Below are 21,144 nucleotides of genomic sequence, written 5' to 3' on the forward strand. Positions count from 1 at the left end.
AGCAGATGGATCTGGACGACTAAGCTCAACTACGGTGCACGGTAGCTTTCCACACCGCCAACGAATATCGAGAGTGCCACTGGCACCAGAGATACATGTATCTTCAATTTCACACAAAACGAACACCCTATTTCGAAAGAGACCTCATCCGCGCATCTGTCTCAACAAATAATCTGCGCATTTCTTCATATTAATTCTTGTTGTTCATCTCCCGCTGTCTTCCGTGTGTCTATGTGAGTAAATTTCTTCATTATATATATCATATATATATAGTTAGTAGTTTTAATTCGGTGTGATTACTAGACGCATGTTCATATGATATATGCGTTGTTGAAATACGGTGATTGAATTGAGTAGTCTGAATATTATAATTAACTTATTGCTGGTTTTTAGGTATTGTTCGATTTATTTCGTAATTACTTCGATGATAGTGATGATAACAATGCTTGTTGAGTGGTCTAGGTTAGCCTCAGAAGTGCTAGGGTTTGAAAGGAAGAAAATGCATATTGTTAATTGTAGTATAACACTTTGGGTGTTTGAATAATGTAAACTACATCACACTGATTTTGTTAGATTAGTGCGCACATATCTGAAAAGGACATCCCACTCTAAAGATCATGTACAGACCTCCTCATTGTTTCAGCATACATACATGACACATGTATTTTAAATTGTTATTATTTATGAAGTAGGAAAAACATTTTAAATGCGGTTTAGTTGCATCAGCTCGATTCTTGTTTTCGGGAACATATGACTTGACCTGTCTCTTGGTTATTTATTATTCTGTTAAAGTTTTGGTTTTCAAGCTTCAATGTTCGAGTTTCAAGAGTAAAACAATGTGTACAATAATTAGGATATATTGCGGAGAGTGTGGGTTTAAGACAAGACATTTACATTCCGACTATCTAAGATTACATTGTTCTTTTTTTACCTATCTTAAAGTTATGATTGATCGGACTTACTTATCCCTTCTGCTTTTTTTTTTTATGTATCTCCTTGTTGTTTCGGTTGTTTTTCTTTTTTATATTTTTATTTTGTTTCTGCTGATTTTTTATCAATTTCTTTTGATCATGTCTGTGTTGTTTGTAGTGTGTGGGTCAGTGTAGAGTTTCATGGATTGTTTGCAATCAGTTGTCATACTCGATTAGTTGATTATGTGTGTTTTGTATTCCCAATTTATCATCCAACTGCATAAAACATCAGCGCATTGCATCTGTATTTCTCTTTTATTTTATGATGTTGAACCTAATCCCTGTACAAGCCTTCTGCTTCCATAGTCCCATGCATCCTTGGTGCTCATCGGCTCATTGCTCTATGGATTACGACTCGTTCTTTAGTGCCTTTGTTTCTTCGAGATCATAAAATGCTATTAATCATGCATATGTGGATGTAGTTACAGCTATGTTGCATTAACTTATTTGCATGCACTTTTTATATCCAAAACTTGTCTTCAATCATGAATCATGCGTAAAAGGTTGAATACTCTTGACAGTTTTGCTTTTAAGATAGTTTTTTTTATTTTTATCAAATGTTTGCGTGATGGTCCATTGACGCGTGGTGTGCTTCTCAGGCTGTGATTGGATGCTGGGAGTTGTAAGCTGTATTATAGTTCAGTAATATACAATGGGTAACGGTCCAGCACCCTTCTCAGACATTGGCAAAAGAGCCAAAGGTAAGTTTCATTCATCTAGTTATACGGTTAGCTTAATGATGTTACATATGTGATACTCTCTATAGAAAATGACTAGCGTTGCTCTTGATAAACTATCTCTTTCCAGAGCTGCCAAAATGCCCAAAGAAATACATTTTGCTATAAACTGAAACTAGCAATGCCATGAGGTTTATCTTATAGAACTATTGAAAAACCCAACTCTGTAGTGGTTGATGTTACAATAATGGTTCACAGGTAGATAATGCTGTCAATGATACGAACTACTGAAAAAGGAGGTCTGTGTGGTATGCATTTAGGGACATTATAATAGATCCGTAAGATTTGTGTGAAATGTGAACTTCCATTTAGACGATATATGAAGTTGTCCACGGATCAGCCATTCCAATGCACGTGGATTCTTATTTCTATTTAATGCCCTTCCTAGAATGGTTATTATGCTTTATCGAAGGCTAAAAGTTACCTTCTAGTTACTATAACTGCAAATTTAGCAATTTTATTGTTCTTTGGTTTATGTAGATCCGGTGCTTTATGTTTTATGTAAACTTTGTATGTAAATATGCATGAAAGTTATAGAACTTGTGTTCCTGTAAACATGATGTCTGATGTAGTGCCTATGCTTATATCTATTTATGTAAAGTGGAGTTACTAGTTGCTCTAGATAAAAGTGATGGTGACCATTGTTCTTGCTTAATGCAGATCTGTTGACCAAAGATTACAACTATGACCACAAGTTTGTATTGTCAGTTCCTGGATCAACTCCTATGGTATGGGCATGGTTATTTTATCTAATTCATATCTATCTCATCGTACATGGTTCATCTAATGTATATAGTTTGTATCTTGATTAAGTATGGAGGTAAGCTTGGAAACATGTTTAATGATATGTTTAATTTAAGAACTTTTACTATGCAGTTATCTACTAAATGTCTGTACTTAAAATTTTTCCTGTTACTTAATAACTGTTGTTAGTTTAGACACCTTAACTTTTTGGTAGTGATTCTTACACTTACCTTTTTGATACTTGCACCACATAACCTGCACTACATGTTTTTTTGCATTGATGGAGTAATTTTGTAGTTTAAGCATAAAAAATGGGAGTGTAAGAATCAACCGACTTAATTTATATGGAATGCAATTTAAGCATAAAAGACTTAGGTTATTTAATACTTTTGAAACGATAACCTAAATTTTTACTGGTCATAATATGCTACCTGTATTCACCTTGTAGGCTCATCGTTGTGACATGGTGAATTAATTATAACTGTGCTTCTTATCTAAGCATAAAATCTGGCTCCATATCATTCGTCATTCTGAGTAGGCTTTAAATGTGAAACGGAAAGGCTGCAGTAATTTTGCTCATACTCAATGGAAACCTCATTAATTTCATATACTCCGTAGTTCATATTTCAACTAGCTTTTGGTGTGATTCACATGTGTTTTTTTTAACTAAAACTTTTTACAGGGGCTGATGGCTACTGGTTTGAAAAAAGATCAAATCTTTCTTGGGGATATATGTGCTCAGTACAAGAGTGGCAGGACCATTGTAGATGTAAAAGTTGATACATATTCAAATGTAAGAACTGATGGGTTTTCTGCCAGAATGTAGTGCTACGTTTCTTTTTGTATTGCTTCTGATAGAAAATATTGGTCGACTGTATTAAGAAGTCCAACCTTTTTAAATTACTTAATTAGATGGTGTGTCAGACTTTTGAGTTTTTATCATTTTGCAGGTGTCAACCAAAGTAACTGTTAATGATGTAATGCCATGTGCAATAGCAGTATTAAGCTTTGATGTTCCTGATCATAAGTCTGGAAAGGTAAGTGGTTTTCAATTGTAAAGTATAATCCTTTGTATAATTTTTATGCTGTATTTGGTGACTTACTTTTCCAGTTACCATTGAAGTAAAATACTATAGTAATTCAATTCGTGTTTCAGACTTTTGAATTTTATAATGAGACTTTCGATGGATTGAAAAATAACGTTAACTTGCGTGTAAACTAGAGGTGCAGTTCTTATATCAAACATTCTAGAGGGTCTTTATTATTTTTGCGCTATTTGGTGATTTTAAGGGAATTTTTATTTCTTCAACATGATCAACTGGGCTATACTGTTATACACGTTTTGTAGTGTTTGCGTTCACATAATGCTTCTTGAATGGGTTTGTTTACAAGTATTTATTGGCTGGAAAATTTATTTTATAAGTTCACTAAGTCAGTTATACATATGAGTGATATCTTCTTTGTTGTTGATAATACCCCAACTTGTAAATTTCAGGTATTCATCATATAAGCATATAAAAATACTAATATGAGCTGTTTCTACTTGCTTTCAGCTTGATGTTCAGTACCTTCATCCTCGAGTTGTCATTGATTCGAGTATCGGACTGAACCCGTCTCCACTTTTAAATGTTGCTGCAGCAGTTGGTCATGAGGACATACTTATCGGTGGTAAAGTTGGGTTTGATACCGCCTCGGCTTCTTTTACCAAATACACTGCTGGGATAAGCTTTAACAAACCGGACCTCTCTGTTGCCCTTATACTGTATGTATAACCAAACTCAATTTTGCTTGGTAAATTCACATCAGTTGTGTTGCTTTCCATTGATGATGCCATGATGGTCTTGTTTATTGTTCATGTGAATGAGTATCTGTATATTTACAAGATGTAGAGCTATTCGAAATCAAATTCTCAAATTTTCACTAAATTAGCACATATGAATTGAGTTTTTGGAATTGGCTTGTTTGAGGTACATGCAATCTGGATTGAGTCTTTTTTTAAATGAATCTGTTGAAATTGCTACCCGTACCATTTCTTTTTGATGTAATTAGCCTTTTAATGATACAAATGCAGGGCAGATAAAGGGCAAACATTGAAAGCATCATATGTACACTCTGTGGATGCCTCAAACAATACTCAAGTTGTTGCTGAAATGACACGTGGATTATCTACATTACAAAACAGTTTTACAATTGGAAGTGCTCATGTTCTTGACCGTTACAACACAGTCAAAACCAGGTTCTCTGACAATGGAAAAGTAGCCATGCTGTGCCAACGAGAATGGCGACCAAAATCATTGATTACCTTTTCAGTAGAATCCGACACCAAGAAAACTGATCCGGCTCCCAAGTGGGGTCTGGCACTTGTTCTGAAGCCTTGATACTTTCCTCAGGTGGATCACTTTAATTTGTTAAATAAAATCTTGGATATATTGTTAGAAGCCCACATTTTACATAAGGCTTGATAAAATGATTTTGGAATATTCTGACATTCAAAAGCATATATTGATGATAAATTTCATTTGGGGAAATTTACCCAATTTTGTTAACATTCATGTTCATGTAATGGGGAACCCATGCAATATGTTAGATTGTATAATGGGGAGTTGGGGACACATAAGTTGTCCCATAAATCATACTTTTCAGCTTAATAATCCAATGATCATTTTCTTTTATTCCCCACATGCATTTTTCTCTTTGCAAAATTGCGTTTGTGCTATATGATTACTTTCTTCACTGTTTTTTGGTAATGTTCTTATTGATAATTGCATAATTGTCTCATCTGACGATTGATTGCTGCAAATAATTGACTTAACTCTCTGTGATGGTGTGAATGTGTTTTAAGATTTGAGACCAACGCGCTAACATGCTTACTTTGATCATTTGATGTTCTTTAACCCCCTCTTGTTGTACCAGTCTAAAGAAAACAAATTTCATATGTAATGTGGGCATCATGATTGTACACATTTACATGTATGTTTTGAAATTTCATTGTTAAAATTCCATGTATTTTGGGATCCAAATTACACATATAATAGATTATAGTACTCTTATTGTTTATATCAAAAAAATTATCAAAAAATGTATTATATATCACCATCATTAACTAAGGTATATGATACAATTTTGAAGGTTTCAGATCTCGCGTAACATTGAAATACTCCAATGTTCGAATCCACTTCTCTTGAGTCTTCAAACGGTGTACTGCTACTGTCTCCGGCCAAAGCTCGTGTGTAGATCTTGTAGGCGGGTCAGGATAGTCATACATATATCCCTTAGCATCATACCTATTTTTCGCACGTCGTCCGTCTCTAAGCCACTCTCCAAAAATTTTATCTTCGGGCCCCACAAAATGTTCTTTCGGAATATCCGAATCTTTAATCCACTCGACTATATCCCACGATACCAAATATCCCATTCCGGACATGTAATGCACACAACGGTCCTTATTAGGACACGGAACTAAATACCCAAAGTACAAGTCTTCTCTCGGTAATGGCCTCAACGTCTCCACCAGTTTCGGTAACCGGAAATAAGTATCATCGTCACCCTTTATAACATAATGGTACGGCGGGTTGACCGAGTCAAACTCATCTTTCATCATATCGGGTAAGCTTGAGAAGTATGTGTAAGTTTTGCCTTTATCCATGTTCTCTTGACAGTTCAATATTATGATATCGTTGTATTGCATTATCTCGAGTGCTATTAAAATCCTTTGGTCTTCTTTTGTTAGGTTGCAGAAGACAAACTTTAAGTCGATTTTTGCGCCGACGACTGGCTGGGTCCCATAAATGAGGCGGAGGAAGTGGCGACGTTGGTAGTTGTCTGCCATTGTTGGTATTCCAAGGAGGATTCGTATTTCGTCTTCTGCTGATGTGATTTTAAGTGAAGAGATGTTTGAAGAAGGTGAGGAGATGGCACATTTGCCGAAGTTTGATACATTTTCGAATCGAATTTCGTTTACGGAAGCTAAAGTGATCAAGAACACGATGAATATGAAAGATGTGATGATGATTTTGATTCGATTTCCAGGATTTGATGCATTCTTCATATTGAATAAGGTTGATTAAGAAAATGAGGTATGAGATTTGTTTAGATATAAAGACTTTGTGATGTCAATTTCGCATTCATGAAGATTAGTGTTGGATGAAAAAGTCGCATTTGCCCCCTTGGGATGTATGGAGATGCAGCCTGAGTTGACTATTTTCTGGGGTATTATTGGTATTTTGCAAGGGGAAACAAATGTGGTGATCTTGAGCCTAACTTGAAGTATACACAAGGTGGTATTAGTAATACATAGTTGCTTGACTAGTGCCTAAAGGTAAACTCACTTTTTGAATTATACACTTAGCGTGCTAATGGACGATTGTGCCCTTGGGTCTAATAGATATATGAGCTTGAGCTGACCAGTTTTTTATATAATTATAGTTGAAGATTTTTTGTACAAATTAATGATGCAGGGGTGGTGGTTTTGACTCTTTTTTTTTTTTTTGTGAGCCTAACTTTATTTCCAAACTAATTTAGGGTATGAAAAGACGATTGTGTCCTTGGAATTTAAAGATAAAAATTTGATAAAACCTGAGTTGACCTGCTTCTGATAACCAAAGATATATTATTATTTGCTTAAAGTAAACTCAAATTTGTCTAAGACCTTTGAGTAATTATCAGGCATATATGCAAGAACATGTGTAGACTGCTTGAGTTACACATTACATTACAGACCTTTTTAAGTTTATATTACCTTAAATTTTGTATTTCCTGTCAAATAATACTGCGATGCCCTATTGACAATTGGCGTTGCTATCAGGCTGTGACCAGAGTCGAATGAGCAAAACTGCAACATGTAAGACTTATTCATCATCTTATAATATTGGTGTCCAAAGATTTTTGTTTATGGTATAACTGATGCTAGCAGTTATAAGAGGTTGAGCCTCTCATCCTGATATCTAATTAATTTTATGGTGTATTAGCGTCTTTTTACTTCCCTCTTATAATCTATTTCTGTACAACTCTTAATTCAGTAAGTAAAATTACTGAATATTTTTTCGACAGTTCTGAAATTGTGTATTCCTTTCTAACTATACCGACATAAAGCTGTGTAATGATGCATGTTTGGAGATTTTAAACTTATTTCGCAGTCAAGTGTATGTACCGGATCACTTGATGCTTCTCTTACACTTCCTTTTCTTACATTAATCTCATTCAAACACATTTCATTTGTAGTGTGTAGATTATGAATAGCCATTTTCAATATTCATGTGCACATTTTGAAAGTTCATTGTTATAATTTTCATTTAGTTTAGGATAAACAAATGACAAAAATCCAAATTAAGCCATACATCCGAATAGAGTACTAATTGTACCAAAATCATACTATATATAGGGTCAAGATCCTCATAGAACTTTGCATAGGAGAGAATCCAAAGAACTCATTGTATTTTACACAGGCTCAGTCTACCACAGACTAAGCTTCAATCTGCCGACTGATGTCTGTATGTGGTTCTTTGAGTTCTCTACTATGAAAAGTTCTGTATGTATCCTCTCACTATATATATAATAACTAATATGGATAGTATGTATGTATTAAGGAAATCATAAACGGATCGATCGAGTGAAACCCTAGCTAGGGTATATGATAGAGTTTTGAAGGTTTCAGATCTCGTGTTACATTGAAAAACTCCAATGCCCGAATCCACCTGTCTTGTGTCTTGAGATTATGTACTAGCATTGTATGATTATCTGGCCGAAGATCAGGATAATCATACATATAACCCGTATCATTATACCATAATTTCGATCGGTGTCCTTCTCTAATCCAGTCTCCAAAAGTTATATCTTCAGGTCCTGTAAGATGTTTTTTTGGAATATCCGAATCTTTAATCCACTCGACTATATCCCACGATACCAAATATCCCATTCCGGTCATGAAATCCACACAATACTCCGGAACAGGACACGAGACAAAGAGCCCAAAGTATAAGCCTTGTCTCGGTAATGGTCTTAAGATCTCCACCAGTTTAGGAAACCGTAAATAAGAATCATCATCACACTTCATAACATAATCGTACGGTGGGTTGACCGAGTCAAACTCATTTTTCAGCATATCTGGCAAGCTTGAGAAATAGGCGTAAGTCTTGCCTTCGTTCATGTTCTCTTGACAGTTCAATATTATGGTATCGTTGTATTGCATTATCTCGAGTGATATTAAAATCCTCTGTTCTTCGTTTGTTAGGTTGCAGATGACAAACTTATAATCGATTTTTGCACCTACGACAACTGGCTGGGTCCCATAAATGAGGCGGAGCAAGTGGCGACGTTCGTATTTGTCTGCCACTGTTGGTATTCCAATGAAGATTCGTATGTCGATTTCTTCTGCTGATGGTATAATGGGAAGTGAATAGGTGATGTTTGAAGAAGGTGAAGAGATAGCACATTTGCTGAAGTTTGATATATTTTCGAAACGAATTTCATATACGTAAGCTAAAGTGAACAAGGATACAATGAATATGATAGATGTAACGATGACTATGATTCGATTTCCAGGAAATGATACGTTATCCATATTGAATCATATGGTTTACGAGGTTGATTAAACAAAAGGAGGTATGAGATTTGTTAAATATAAAGACACTTTGATGTACGTTAATTTCACATTAATGAAGATAAGTGTACTGTTGGATGAAAACTTGGTTATCGTAATTAAGGATGTTTTGCTTAAAGTAAACTCAAATTGGTCTAATTAACCTTTAAAGTCGATTAACGTAAGGAGATTTATTTTGCTTAAGCTTAATTAAGGATAATAATAATAATTTGGTTAACGTAAGGATATTTTGTTTAAGTGATCATTACTTTATTAGACATATATGTAAGAACATGTACGTGTAGACTGCTTCAGTACTTACACATTATTGACCTTTTAAAGTTTATACTACTTGTAAAGTTTATACTATCAGGCTGTGACTGGAATCGAACGAGGAAAAGGTAAGACTTATTTTGTTTTTTTTTTTTCTTTTTTTAACTGCAAATATATTAAAGCACAAAATTTACAAGATTCGTTACAAGATGCCTAGCACTATGATACCGAGCTAGAATCGGATGCTATCACCTAGTAACTACTCAATATAGACTCGAGACCATTATGATTACAAAATACAAAAGGTAAGACTTATTCATCATCTTCGACAGTAAAGTGGAAAGTTGCACTAGCACGTGGCTTCCTTTCTAGTTATGTAGCTAATTCAGGAATAATCAGAATGGGTGGACACATTAATTGAATAAACAATTAAAATGTTTAGGCTCCGTTTGACTCACGGAATCCAATGAGATTCCGGCGGAATTAGAATTGAATTTAAACATGCGTCGTGTCTAAATTCAATTCAGATTCCGCCGGAATCCCATTGAATTCCGTCAGCCAAACGGGGCCTTAGGGTTTAGGCCTCAACACTCGATTCACCATTCTTTCCGTTCTGCTCCAAAAGTTAGTTTAGTCCATTCACTATTAATATGTGAGTTGTAAAGTCAAGCTTCCTTGCTATCCAAAGTTGCCTTGCTTTAGACTTGAACTAGCTACCTTATTTACTTATGTTAGATGTGTCATATAGGCATGCAAAAATTAAAATGCACTTAATGTGATGAGGTACAGAAAGCGAATGCATGCAACTAAAGAATCCTCTCTAGCAATTTTTTAACATGATTGGTCATGTTATAGAGGAAAAATAGGAAGTCACCATTTATTATAATTATTTATTTAATTTAATTCTTATATATTTACGCATAAAAAGTACTCCGTAACTTGATCAATTATGGTTTTTTATCATATAAGTTCATGAATTTCACGGTACTCTAAAATCAATTGGTGATAGAGAGAGGTTCCCTAACTTATAAACATACATTTATCTCTTTCATTTTCTGATATAGAAAACAATTAACCAATTAGCTCGAACGTTGACCACTTAAAATTATGCCTATTGTTGGCCTTACTAAATGTTTTTTAAGATTATTCGAATCTTTAAACCGCTTGAATATATCCCTCGATACTAAAAGTATCCCATTCGAGAGGTAGGTGTAATGGACAAACATATCCATATATACTAGGACAAGAGGCTACACATACCCAAAGTACAAGTCACTTTGAATTACACATTACCAGGTGTGAATAGACAATTGTGCCCTTGGTGGACGGTTCTAAAGAAATGTATGCAGCATGAGTTGAAGATCAGTTTTGCAAATTGTCAACAGAAAGGATGCATAGGTGGTGGTTCTTAGCCTAATTTGTAGTACTATTCCACAATAAGATTATAAATAGACCATTATGTCCTTGGAATTTATGAAATAAAGCCTGAGTTGACCAGCTTGGTCAAGGATACTTTGGTCAATTGCTATTTGTAGCGGTATAGACATTTTCCTTCTTCACAGACTCATTGCCCGAGCTCGTCATGACCTTAACACGTAGATGATCAAGATGGGTACGAGCTTGACTTGTACCTCAATGCGGTGCGTTAGCTAGGATGACTTTGGTCACTTTTACTTACGAAACCGATTTCCCGACATAAATGATCATAGGTAATTAACGACTTCAACAAGAAACAAATTGAGGTTTAGGTTAAAAACTTAGAACAATATTGCAAGTGTGTCATTATATATTTAGCAAAGTTCAGAAATGCTATAGAGAGATGATTCATTTTATGTTGAAAGTTGTGGTACTAAAGTAGTGATGGTTATTTGTTAATTAGTTGATGCATATTTTGTCCATTTTTATGACATTCTTTAAGAGTTGTCGTTAACAAGTCGAGAAGTATCTAAGTTATTACTTATGCTTATATCGATAATAGTTGTACATCAAAATAACATGCTGATCTCATTAAACACATTAGCATTTGCTATGGATGTTACACAGATTTTTTTTTTCTTTTAGCTAAAATAACAAATAGTACTCCGTATTAAAATAGGGTACCCTCATCTTCATCGAATAATGAATATTAGATCGATAATCAAACGAAGAAGTACACTCATTTATTTGATCAAAGCCTAAGAGATAAGTCAAGCTGATGAAAATCTTCTTGAACACTCTCACCTCTATAATAATGATCCATTTCTCTCCTATCAACATTTTGTCCCTGATTCATAAAGGGTGGGTGCACCCAAAGTTTAACTCCCGCGTCATGGCTTGAACCATCAGAACCAGAACCTGATGTCTGGTTCCAAAGTTTAACTCCCGCGTTCAAGAATCTACTCTTCTTGGTTAACATCCTTTCGAACTTGTGAGCATTTTGGTGTCCACCAAGTGCTTGTGAACTATAAAATTTTCTCCTACAATATTTGCATGAAAAAACTCGTTGCTCGGGGTTGCTACCTAATGAAGAAGAAGAAACAGAAGAATCATGCAAGAGGTCTAACACACAATCGCTTTCGGGTAGGTTTAAATCGAAGAAACTCATAATTATAAAGGATGAAATTTAGAGAATAAATTAAGCTTATATAAATGGTTGCTAGTTTGCTACTTTGAAGTTAAGTGGACCTCTATCGTTGAAGGCTTGTTTAGATGTGATTATGAGAATATATAATTACTCACTTACTCCTTCCTATTTATATAGGAGTATTTATATTTAAATTTATTTATGTTGAATGAGAGAAAGGTAAAGGAATGGGCAATCGAATTGTTGTCGCCTCCATTAATGACAGGACCAAGTTACATGTCGGTGTATGAAATGTTAATTGAAATCTTATATATTTAGAATTAGATTAGATGACGGATTGTTAAACAATTATTACATGATTGGTGAACATCTTCCTCGGTCGGCAATGAATTTTTTTTTTTTTTTTTTTTTTTAACGATGGAAACCCTCCTATGAACGAGCACATTGGCTCCCCATAGAAGGTAAAATCTCGGGTAATTAAGTCTCCCGAGCGTGAGACCTGCCAACTTAAATAAAATATATATTTTTATTAGACATAACGTAGTCCAGTGGCAGATCTAATAATCCAATTTACATGTGTCACTAGTTTAAAACTCATAAAATGTACACTATTCAATGGTGTCACACAAAAAAATTAACATTGTCCAGTGGTATCACTAGTTTAAAACCCAAAAAAATTCCATTGTATCGCATATTTCAGTGATAACTTGTGCTACCACTGGATATAGACTAGGTCCGCCCCTTACGTAGTGAAACAACAATATATAAAGTCTTGTTGTGTAGCGACCCGACAAAATCATCATTGACGGCGCCGTCTACTTAGGTCCCGTTACGTGGTCATAAGTCTTTAAAACAACGTTTGACCAAAAATATGTCGCATTCATTTCAAATGTAAAGATTGTTTCAAAGTTTACAAGAATATTTCAACCACAAGTTACGTTACAACGTTAAAAGTACAAATGAAACCTATGCGACACAATTTAAAGGTAGCCAAAAGACGCTCCATGTATGCATGTATACTCGACATCCAAATGCAAGTATCAAAATAATGAGCGGAAGCATGTATCACAAAACGTTCAAGGACCTGAGAAAAACATAGAAATCTGTCAACGAAAACGTTGGTGAAATCATAGGTTTAAGTAAGTAAGTAAATACAAATGAACCACAAGATTTATATCATTGAAATAATAGTAAACCATTCTAAAATTTGTTATCACGAGCACCCAATTATCAAGGCTTAACTTTACATCCATAGAACCCCATCACAATAGTGTTAGAACATACACTGTTTCTCGAAAATATATTTCATCCGAATAACGGTAGCGAACCGTCCGAATGAGGGTTTGTCAAACCCATATGGCCATACAACATAAGTTCTCGCTTACACCCGGCAAGTGTAACTAATGATAATCGAATTGAGGATTTTGTTCTAACTCGTATGTAGAATGTTTGTTTTCGTACTTGTGTTCACTTTGTAAAATGAAACGTTTATGTTTTCTCATCCCAAATGTAAGTTTAAAAGAGTAAAGGTGGGACTATGATCTCACCTTGAGTGCACGAGTAAAAAGGTACTTCACAAGTAAACGTGTGCAAGGACAATTGCTAGTCTTGACCTAAACAAGTAGGTTGTATCAATAACGGTAAACACGATGGGTCAAAGTTGTTCAATTAGTTTTATGGCTCGTTACGACTCGATTACATATAGCATGTGAATCACGTTGCCAAGTTTCATGCATGATTCAAATATAAAAGCATGTTAGGATGATTGCATAAGTATATGGTTAAGTTTAAACAAAAGTCAACTTTGGTCAAGTCAAAGTCAACGAAAAAGTCAACACGTTCGGGTCGGGTCCCGAACTATTTTTCTGAGGTTTTTAATCATATATAAGCATGTTAGAACAAGTTACATGTTAATCGGAGGTGCGTAGCATAGTTATAATTAAACGGTAAATAACCTAGTGGATCAGTCCCTGCTAGTTCATTTGGACGGCGTCCAGATGTGAAAGGCTGGACGGCGTCCAGATGGTTGGACGGCGTCCAAATCAGTATACAGATCCTGCTTGCTGAAATTACCCAAGTGCACGAACCAAAACTCAAACAATCCCAATTTATGATCCGCAAACAATCATAACATGTATCTTATATCATCGGAAAGGTGTTTTGACGAGGAAAACAACTAAACACATTTCATCAATCAATTCAACATTTTCAACAACTAAAATCGCATTAAATGCCCATCATTTATTACATTCAAGTTCATTAAATGCATTTCATGATTCGGTAATCCAATTTACACATATGATATGTCGTTTCGAAGGTAATTAAACACACATTGCAACTAAACACTTACCAACAACATTTCATAGCATTTGGTGCATCAAAAGTTCATTTTACCTCTATCAAACCCTAACTCAAAATCATAAATTCAATAATCATGTTAGTGATGTTTTCTTAATCAACCTACACATCAAAATGAAGCTAGTAACACATTTAATACATGCACTTTTAACATCTAACAACATTTAAGCAACCAAATCACAAGATCAAACACACCAAATTTCAAGTTCATGCTAGTTACACTAAAACAACAAGATCGAGCATACAAATCATATATTCATGTTAGACTTGAGCCATAGACACTAATTAACACTTTTATAAGTTAAAAACATCAAGAACAAAGAATCTAGTGATTTTAGAAAGTTACCCAAACTTGATGAAATCGGTACGGAATTGAAGAGGAAGATGCAAGGATTCCAAATATGTAATCTGTTTTGATGTTTGATTGCTAGATTGGAAATGGATGATGAATCTTTGAATTGGTGTTTGAGAGAAAAAGTTGAAGTATTGAAAGAGAGAAGGAGGTGAATGAATGGATGAGAGTTCATGGTTGACTAGTTGACCTAGTCAAGAGTTTGGTCTCTTGGCAAGTTTAGTCCCTCGACTTTAAAGGCGGGTGCGTGAATTACCTAAACGAGATATTTTAAAACGCGATTTAACGGAAGATGTTATAATCATATAACGGACTTTAAATAAATAAACGGAAAGTAAACGGAAAAAGGCGGGATGTTACATGTTGTCTCGTATATATGAAGCTAGTCACGGACGGAAAAATATATGAGTGGGGAGGGACATTGGCCTCGCAATAAAAATGAAATTTAGTCATTTCAGTTACGAGCGTTTGAGCTATTGAATCACTTAAACCGTAGCTTGTATAAGAACTTGCTAAATGTGTAATATCAATTACAAATTCATCTTTCTCATCGCTCTGACATAAAAATAAATTATAAACTAAATAAGTATCGAAAGTTTATGGTACAATGATCTTAGCTTACCATGGACAAATTTAAACTTCAATGCTTAAGGTAGCCATGCTTAGTTATTATTATTTTTATTATTATTATTTTTTTGAAACCGCAAAATTTCATGAAGAACACCCGCTAGCAAGAAGCTAGAATCGGGCTAAAAACCAACCATTACAAAGAATCTAAGAGCCAAATGTTATGACTCGGCACTTGTTTACCTCTATACGCTTAAGCTAGCCATGCTTAGTTATGAAAAAATTAGATATATTAAAAAAATTGATCCATGCAAAATACATAAATTCAAAGGCTCAAATAAGCGACAATTCGACAACCAAACTCATATATTATGTACTATCATAAATATATACAAAATACAATAAAAATAAATATAAGAAAAGTTTCTTTGGGGCCTTTAATTAAATGTTATAGTTACACTGATCGGACACTTGTCCAATGTATAATAGTTTATTATACTATATAAATATCTCATACGGTGATACGGAAGGTCACATGGAAAATGGCAGATAATGAAATGGATGTATGGATGCGTATCTTGGAGACATAAATAAAAAAGGCGTACTTCAAATTTGGGAATATTATTAAGCATTTGGTTGTAGACATGTTTGTCAGGTGTCGGATTCAGTACACACACAAGGTATGTCCAAATTGATTGATGAATCTGCAGCTTGAATAAGAAAAATAAATCTAATGGCTTAACATACATTCAAACATGTTATGTGTCGGATTTTATATATTTAAATCAACATATTCATCGCCACAAATAGCATCTCTGATTTATTAAAGATAAATACGACCAAAAAACTATAACAAATACAGATCAATAATAATGGGTGATGAAAGGGTTAAAATAAGCAGGAAGCAAAGCTTATAGAAAACACATTGTTTTACTTCTAAAGTTATCATTACACCAGAACAATTCTTCCCTGGTTTTCAATAACACATTTTTTTCACAAACCAAACAAATTATACAAGAAAAAAGTGAAAGAATAAGCATATGTATCCATATCTTCTTTGAAGAAGTTTGCTACATTGTACTTCTTACTGTACATGCAAAAAGCCAAAATACTGAAACCCCCTACAATTTACTGCGGAGTGAAGTCATTAGTGACAGTTTAAACCAATTTTTACTGTCGATTTTCATTCATCGTCATCTAACTCTACAATCTGTGCGCGTCTTTCAGCAGCTTTCTTCCTGACAAAAAAACCCCAACGCATAGCCGCCTTTATCTTCAACCACCCAACTACCGCCTTCCCAGAGCGGCTCCGGTCATCATCAAAGTCGAAATTTGGCGCCGGCGACGGCATAAACGGCGGAAACGAGAACCCATCTTCCGCCACGTTACTTGCATGACCACCGCCCATGCTAAACAGTCGAAGAAGTTGTTGCATATCGTCATTCTCAAGCATTTCGTGACTTCTCATGCGAATTTCCTCCTCTGACATAAAGTCGTTACCGACCCCTTTGTTGTTCTCGTTGTTGTGAGACCAGTCATTAAAGGGATTATTCATATTTGGTTGCTGAACAGATGAATTAGTGGGCTGAAACGATAATGATGATGAAGATTGTGGTGGACCAAGCTCTAGACTGGATCGATTATCGTACCCGTTGTTTTGTATCTGATGAGAATTTGGAATATGGGTTCGACCATTTGAAGAATAACCCATGTCGTATTGACCATGTGTATTGGTGTTCATAACTTGTGGCCCGGTTTGATACACACTATCCATATTGTCATTATAACCTGAAACCAAGTGAAATAAAGAGTATCCAACATGGTAGATTAGTATCCCAGTTAAGAGAGTAATAAATTTTAATAGAAAATGAAATTTTGGGCATATTTGTTATGGTCAATTAGTGTCCTATGTTACAAGGAAGCATGATTAACAAAAAAGGGTACGGTTTACCACCTAATAACAGGTTTGAATCAACGGAGAGAGACTCGGAGGAACCAACCACGGGCCCACGTGGTGGAATTAGCTGATTATTCGAAGATCTTTGATACTCAATCGACCCAACCGAATAATCATTCCGAGATACACCCGACGACCTCTTATTAGGTTGCTTAAAGCTCATAAGTGACTTGCCATCATACTCCACAACTTGATTCCAATTATCGTATGCTTTCTTAACCAATGTGTCCACATATACCTGCAAGAAAAAAAGCCAAATAAATTAATAATATATGTAATGTAATATGTAATATGTAATACTCCGTATGTAATATGTAATAATGTGATATAGCCGATGTAGCAAAAACCTTTTGGGAATCAGAAAGAGAATCAGCTGGTTGATATTGGTCACCAGCAATAAGACCACTTAGCTCATAGATATTGTTGAAAACAACACCAACGTTTCGGTTATCATCCGAATAATACACATAAAGCTTCCCACTCAAGACGCATGTTTTAGCATGCTCTAATAGAGCCTCCCACATCTTATTTGACATGCCACTTCCAAGAGTCTAAAAAAATAAAAAGAATTAAACAATAAAACAACACACTATAATGCAATATATAAATCTTGTATCTTGTATAATATATAATATATATATATACACTTACTGTACGTAGTTTCTGGGGATCCCTAACAACAAGACGTAAAAAATCTTCAACTGAAAAGATCCCTGCTGCATTTAGCCTCTTGTGAAATGATCCATCCTTGCCAATTTTCTCTAATCTCCATACTTCGTCATTTAAAGCAGGCGGGTAGTGTTTCTTGTACACTGTCCATATGAAGGATAATTTAAAAAAACATAAAAAATAAAAAACTTCTTGAAATTGAAATAAAACAAATTGAATTGAATTGATTTGAACTAAAACATACATTCTCCTCTATGATCTTTAACAGTGAAAGCTTCAGTCTTTGCTTCACGTACACGTACGCCCTCACAGAATCCCGACGCAACCTTCAAACCAAGCCTAAACTTTCTGCTCCTGATCCAACTCGAGTTATCAGTAAAAGTCAACTCACCTAATGTTCCAACACCTTCTTTGAGCATGACCTGTAAATCTCCAGTCAACAATGGACGTTTCCCTTCACGTTCTTTTACAACATGGCTATCGAATTCTTCTTGAGTCCAGCCATCACCGTCTTCATTGTTGAAATCACCTTCCAATACAACAACATCTAGTTTTATTGATGATTCGGGTCCTGATGTGACAACATGCCCGGTGTTAGCATCAATCAAGACAATATGAATAGCAGCACCCTGCTCCCCTTCAACTTTGCCTCCTGTGAAGAGGGGTAACGACATCCTGGATCTGAAGTGAAGTTGCAGGTTTCTGCCATCTGGTCCTTCGATACGCTTAGGTGAAGCCCTGAATAGTTAAAAGATGAAGAAATTATCTGCTTAATTTAAAGTGATACTTTGCTTAAAAATAGATTCATGTGTTATATACACAGTCCGAAATAATGTTTAGTTAGCTCTGGGATCGCTCAGTCGAATGTCCAACTCTACAAAGAAGATAAGCAGGGGAGAAAAAGGCTATTTAGAGGGAGAGAGTTGAGGCTTTGAAATTGTAAGGACATAGTAGAAATTTTCTTTTTTCAAGCACAGGTATCAGTGGATAAATACATATGTTACCCAGTAAGGGTTATAAAAACTGAAAGCAAAATCCAGTTACTCTTCTAAAATGGTGGGGGGGGGAAATGATATAATGGTTATTTTTGAATTTTTACCAGCCCAATCTGAGTGTCGATGACGCATGGCTCATTGTGCTCAACTTAGTATTTAGGGATATGCAAGTCTTGGTCATCTAATGGGATTCAGAATGTATACAGCAGTACTAACACAACATTACCACGCGATCATTGTGGCCACTACTAACTTATTTATGCAATTTTAGTCCTTAAAAAACAATCACGAACCTTTCATTAGTTAGGCGAGCTGGTCCCAGTTTTGCTAAAGCTCTTTCTACTTCCTCACTAACCTGTTCACGAAATTGGCATGTGAACTGATCAAAGGCTAAAAAAGTTACAGTATAAACTCTATGTGACTTGTAATGGGATTTGCAACATGTAAAAAATTGGAAACAGGGCCATCTTTAGTTCCCTTACTTCAAATAGTTAAAGTTATTAATCGTAGTAAAAACAGAGTATTAAAAGTAAACTTTGATACTATAATTAAAACTAGAATACAACAGCATTACATGGATAATCAGAATATATAATTTGATACAGATTTCTACTCTATTGCCTTATAGCAATAGTCCATATAAATAAACCGATGAATAAGAAAAAGTAAACTAGTAGGATGCAATAATTAGAAAGGGGAAATACATAAAGTGACATCTTACAACTCTACGAAGAATAGGTTCCAAGGATGAACAAAGCTTCTGGAGACTATCCACCTTCAAAGCTTCCACAATTACACTGCACCAATAATTTTATAGGTCAATAGTGGAATCCCTAAAATGTTTTACAACAAGACAGTTATTTAATTATCAAAACGGAAGCTCGAGATAAGCTTTTCACGAAAAGATGAACGGGCAAACAAACTTTAAGGACACTGATCCAAAGTAATTCCATTATCTTCAATATGTACACTCCAAATACAAATTAAAAAAAAAAAATATTCACATAACAAAAAATCTAATTATAAATTATAAACAGGATCTCAATCACAAAACTGCAACAAAATAAAAATAAAATAAGATAAATTTCAAAACGAATCGACTAGCACACTCAAATTATTACCTAGCTAAAGCCGGCCGTTTACGCTCCGGTTGCTGCTGCTGGTCATCTTCCACATCCAAACCTCTTTTGCCCCTCTCCCTAATCGAATTCTTCCTCTCCATATTCCTAGTCTGCATTTCTTCAAACCCTAATCACTATCTACAACCCTAAAATACACCAATTAAAAACAGAAATCGAAACCCTAAATATTATTTTATCACGTCCGAGATCCACTGTATCTAGAGAAAAACCCTAATAATAAAATAAATAATCTGGAAATTGAAATCATAAAACAGTATATTACATTTACAAATCAACAATAATTGTAGACAACTACGGAGTAATAAATAAATGAAAAATAAATTAAATAAATAAGAATGAAAGTAAAATATATACCTGGTGTGAAATTGAAGTCTAATGAAATTCTCTAACTGAAACACAGTGAATACTACGGGTCGTCTATGACGACTAGCGAGTGTCGTAAGCTGCTAAAGGTTTTGGTTTTATTTACATCTTGTTTCGGATTTGGATTTGTTTTAACCGTTGGATCCGATGAGATGATCCGTACAATGCCACGTCAGATTTGGTTGCTAGACTCCAAAGTTCGGGTTGAGTTGCATCTCACGGACCTTTTCCTCTTTGGTTACATCATTCGTAACGGTCGGTGGCGTGAGTTGTTTTTTTGTACTTTTTTAATAACTAGGATGTGTGAGTTGTTTTTGTGAAGTAGTGGTTGTGTGGGTTTTTGGTGTGGGTTGAGAGTATTGTGATGATGTGTTAAAATATAATTGGGTTAAGTATTAAAAAGGGGTATAAAATAATATTTTAAATTAATAAAAAATTAAAATAATTGAACCACGGGTGTGGGTTGCTTCGTTGCAGAGCCACGGCCAAGCCCACTTTTACCATTGGCCACGCCTTGATACTTCAAGTGGGGTGGCGTTTCTCCTTGCCACATCATCCCCACGGCGTCACCAAGATACCGTTACAAGTCGTCTTATAAAAAAAATTATATGAACCTATTACGGATTGTTACTTTTTTACAGTAATGTTTATAAAATTTAACCTTTTTTTTTTTTTGAAAGGCAAGAAATTTATATATAAAAAACTAGCGAGAAGCTAGATAATACACGAAATAACACAAGGAACACGACCCAAAAACCTACACTACACGAAACCAACTCCAAAAACACAAGAGACCACGATGACAACACCCACGATATAGCACAACGAGCTACGAAACAAAACAAGACCTACAAAACTACATCGAGCCTTGATAGC

General features: G+C 35.0%; 5 protein-coding genes across 7 annotated transcripts; 1 reads left to right on the forward strand and 4 right to left on the reverse strand.

Moving 5' to 3' along the window:
• On the forward strand, positions 1-4,989 carry LOC139852657 (mitochondrial outer membrane protein porin 4-like). Of its 2 annotated transcripts, none has more exons than XM_071841977.1 (7): positions 1-233; positions 1,571-1,672; positions 2,369-2,436; positions 3,135-3,245; positions 3,403-3,489; positions 4,006-4,214; positions 4,524-4,989. In XM_071841977.1, the coding sequence occupies exons 2-7, from the start codon at positions 1,624-1,626 to the stop codon at positions 4,828-4,830; spliced, it is 831 nt and encodes a 276-aa protein (XP_071698078.1). In that variant the 5' UTR covers positions 1-233; positions 1,571-1,623; the 3' UTR covers positions 4,831-4,989. The 2 variants fall into 2 exon arrangements, with proteins under 2 accessions (XP_071698078.1, XP_071698080.1); XM_071841979.1 differs by lacking the exon at positions 1-233 and adding an exon at positions 2,901-3,018 and having other exon boundaries at positions 1,608-1,672.
• Positions 4,990-5,555: 566 nt separating this feature from the next.
• LOC139851453 (beta-1,3-galactosyltransferase pvg3-like) lies at positions 5,556-6,500 on the reverse strand. The gene has a single exon (XM_071840496.1). The coding sequence runs from the start codon at positions 6,498-6,500 to the stop codon at positions 5,556-5,558; it is 945 nt and encodes a 314-aa protein (XP_071696597.1).
• Positions 6,501-8,072: 1,572 nt separating this feature from the next.
• LOC139853644 (beta-1,3-galactosyltransferase pvg3-like) lies at positions 8,073-9,011 on the reverse strand. The gene has a single exon (XM_071843022.1). It carries the CDS (start codon positions 9,009-9,011, stop codon positions 8,073-8,075), a length of 939 nt encoding a protein of 312 aa, XP_071699123.1.
• Positions 9,012-11,469: 2,458 nt separating this feature from the next.
• LOC139853645 (zinc finger protein 3-like) lies at positions 11,470-11,886 on the reverse strand. Its single transcript, XM_071843023.1, has one exon. The coding sequence runs from the start codon at positions 11,884-11,886 to the stop codon at positions 11,470-11,472; it is 417 nt and encodes a 138-aa protein (XP_071699124.1).
• A 4,157-nt stretch (positions 11,887-16,043) lies between these two features.
• On the reverse strand, positions 16,044-20,330 carry LOC139856074 (calmodulin-binding protein 60 D-like). 2 transcript variants are annotated; one of them, XM_071845310.1, is made up of 9 exons: positions 20,260-20,330; positions 19,885-20,030; positions 19,485-19,560; positions 19,057-19,118; positions 18,013-18,506; positions 17,751-17,911; positions 17,447-17,650; positions 17,097-17,337; positions 16,044-16,930 (listed from the first exon to the last, which is right to left on the reverse strand). In XM_071845310.1, the coding sequence occupies exons 2-9, from the start codon at positions 19,998-20,000 to the stop codon at positions 16,326-16,328; spliced, it is 1,959 nt and encodes a 652-aa protein (XP_071701411.1). In that variant the 5' UTR covers positions 20,001-20,030; positions 20,260-20,330; the 3' UTR covers positions 16,044-16,325. The 2 variants fall into 2 exon arrangements, with proteins under 2 accessions (XP_071701411.1, XP_071701412.1); XM_071845311.1 differs by having other exon boundaries at positions 19,885-20,022; positions 20,260-20,300.
• Positions 20,331-21,144: the final 814 nt, after the last annotated feature.

Source organism: Rutidosis leptorrhynchoides, chromosome 6, assembly GCF_046630445.1.
Source record: "Rutidosis leptorrhynchoides isolate AG116_Rl617_1_P2 chromosome 6, CSIRO_AGI_Rlap_v1, whole genome shotgun sequence".
In the NCBI taxonomy this organism is placed as follows: Eukaryota; Viridiplantae; Streptophyta; class Magnoliopsida; order Asterales; family Asteraceae; genus Rutidosis; species Rutidosis leptorrhynchoides.

Coding starts and splice junctions, on each gene's coding strand:
- LOC139852657 (XM_071841977.1), top strand. CDS start 1,624: ATGGGTAACGGTCCAGCACCCTTCTCAGACATTGGCAAAAGAGCCAAA. Junction 1,673..2,368: donor CATTGGCAAAAGAGCCAAAG/GTAAGTTTCATT, acceptor TGCTTAATGCAG/ATCTGTTGACCAAAGATTAC. Junction 2,437..3,134: donor TTCCTGGATCAACTCCTATG/GTATGGGCATGG, acceptor AACTTTTTACAG/GGGCTGATGGCTACTGGTTT.
- LOC139851453 (XM_071840496.1), bottom strand. CDS start 6,500: ATGAAGAATGCATCAAATCCTGGAAATCGAATCAAAATCATCATCACA.
- LOC139853644 (XM_071843022.1), bottom strand. CDS start 9,011: ATGGATAACGTATCATTTCCTGGAAATCGAATCATAGTCATCGTTACA.
- LOC139853645 (XM_071843023.1), bottom strand. CDS start 11,886: ATGAGTTTCTTCGATTTAAACCTACCCGAAAGCGATTGTGTGTTAGAC.
- LOC139856074 (XM_071845310.1), bottom strand. CDS start 20,000: ATGCAGACTAGGAATATGGAGAGGAAGAATTCGATTAGGGAGAGGGGC. Junction 19,561..19,884: donor AAACGGCCGGCTTTAGCTAG/GTAATAATTTGA, acceptor TTATTGGTGCAG/TGTAATTGTGGAAGCTTTGA. Junction 17,912..18,012: donor TAAAGATCATAGAGGAGAAT/GTATGTTTTAGT, acceptor TCATATGGACAG/TGTACAAGAAACACTACCCG.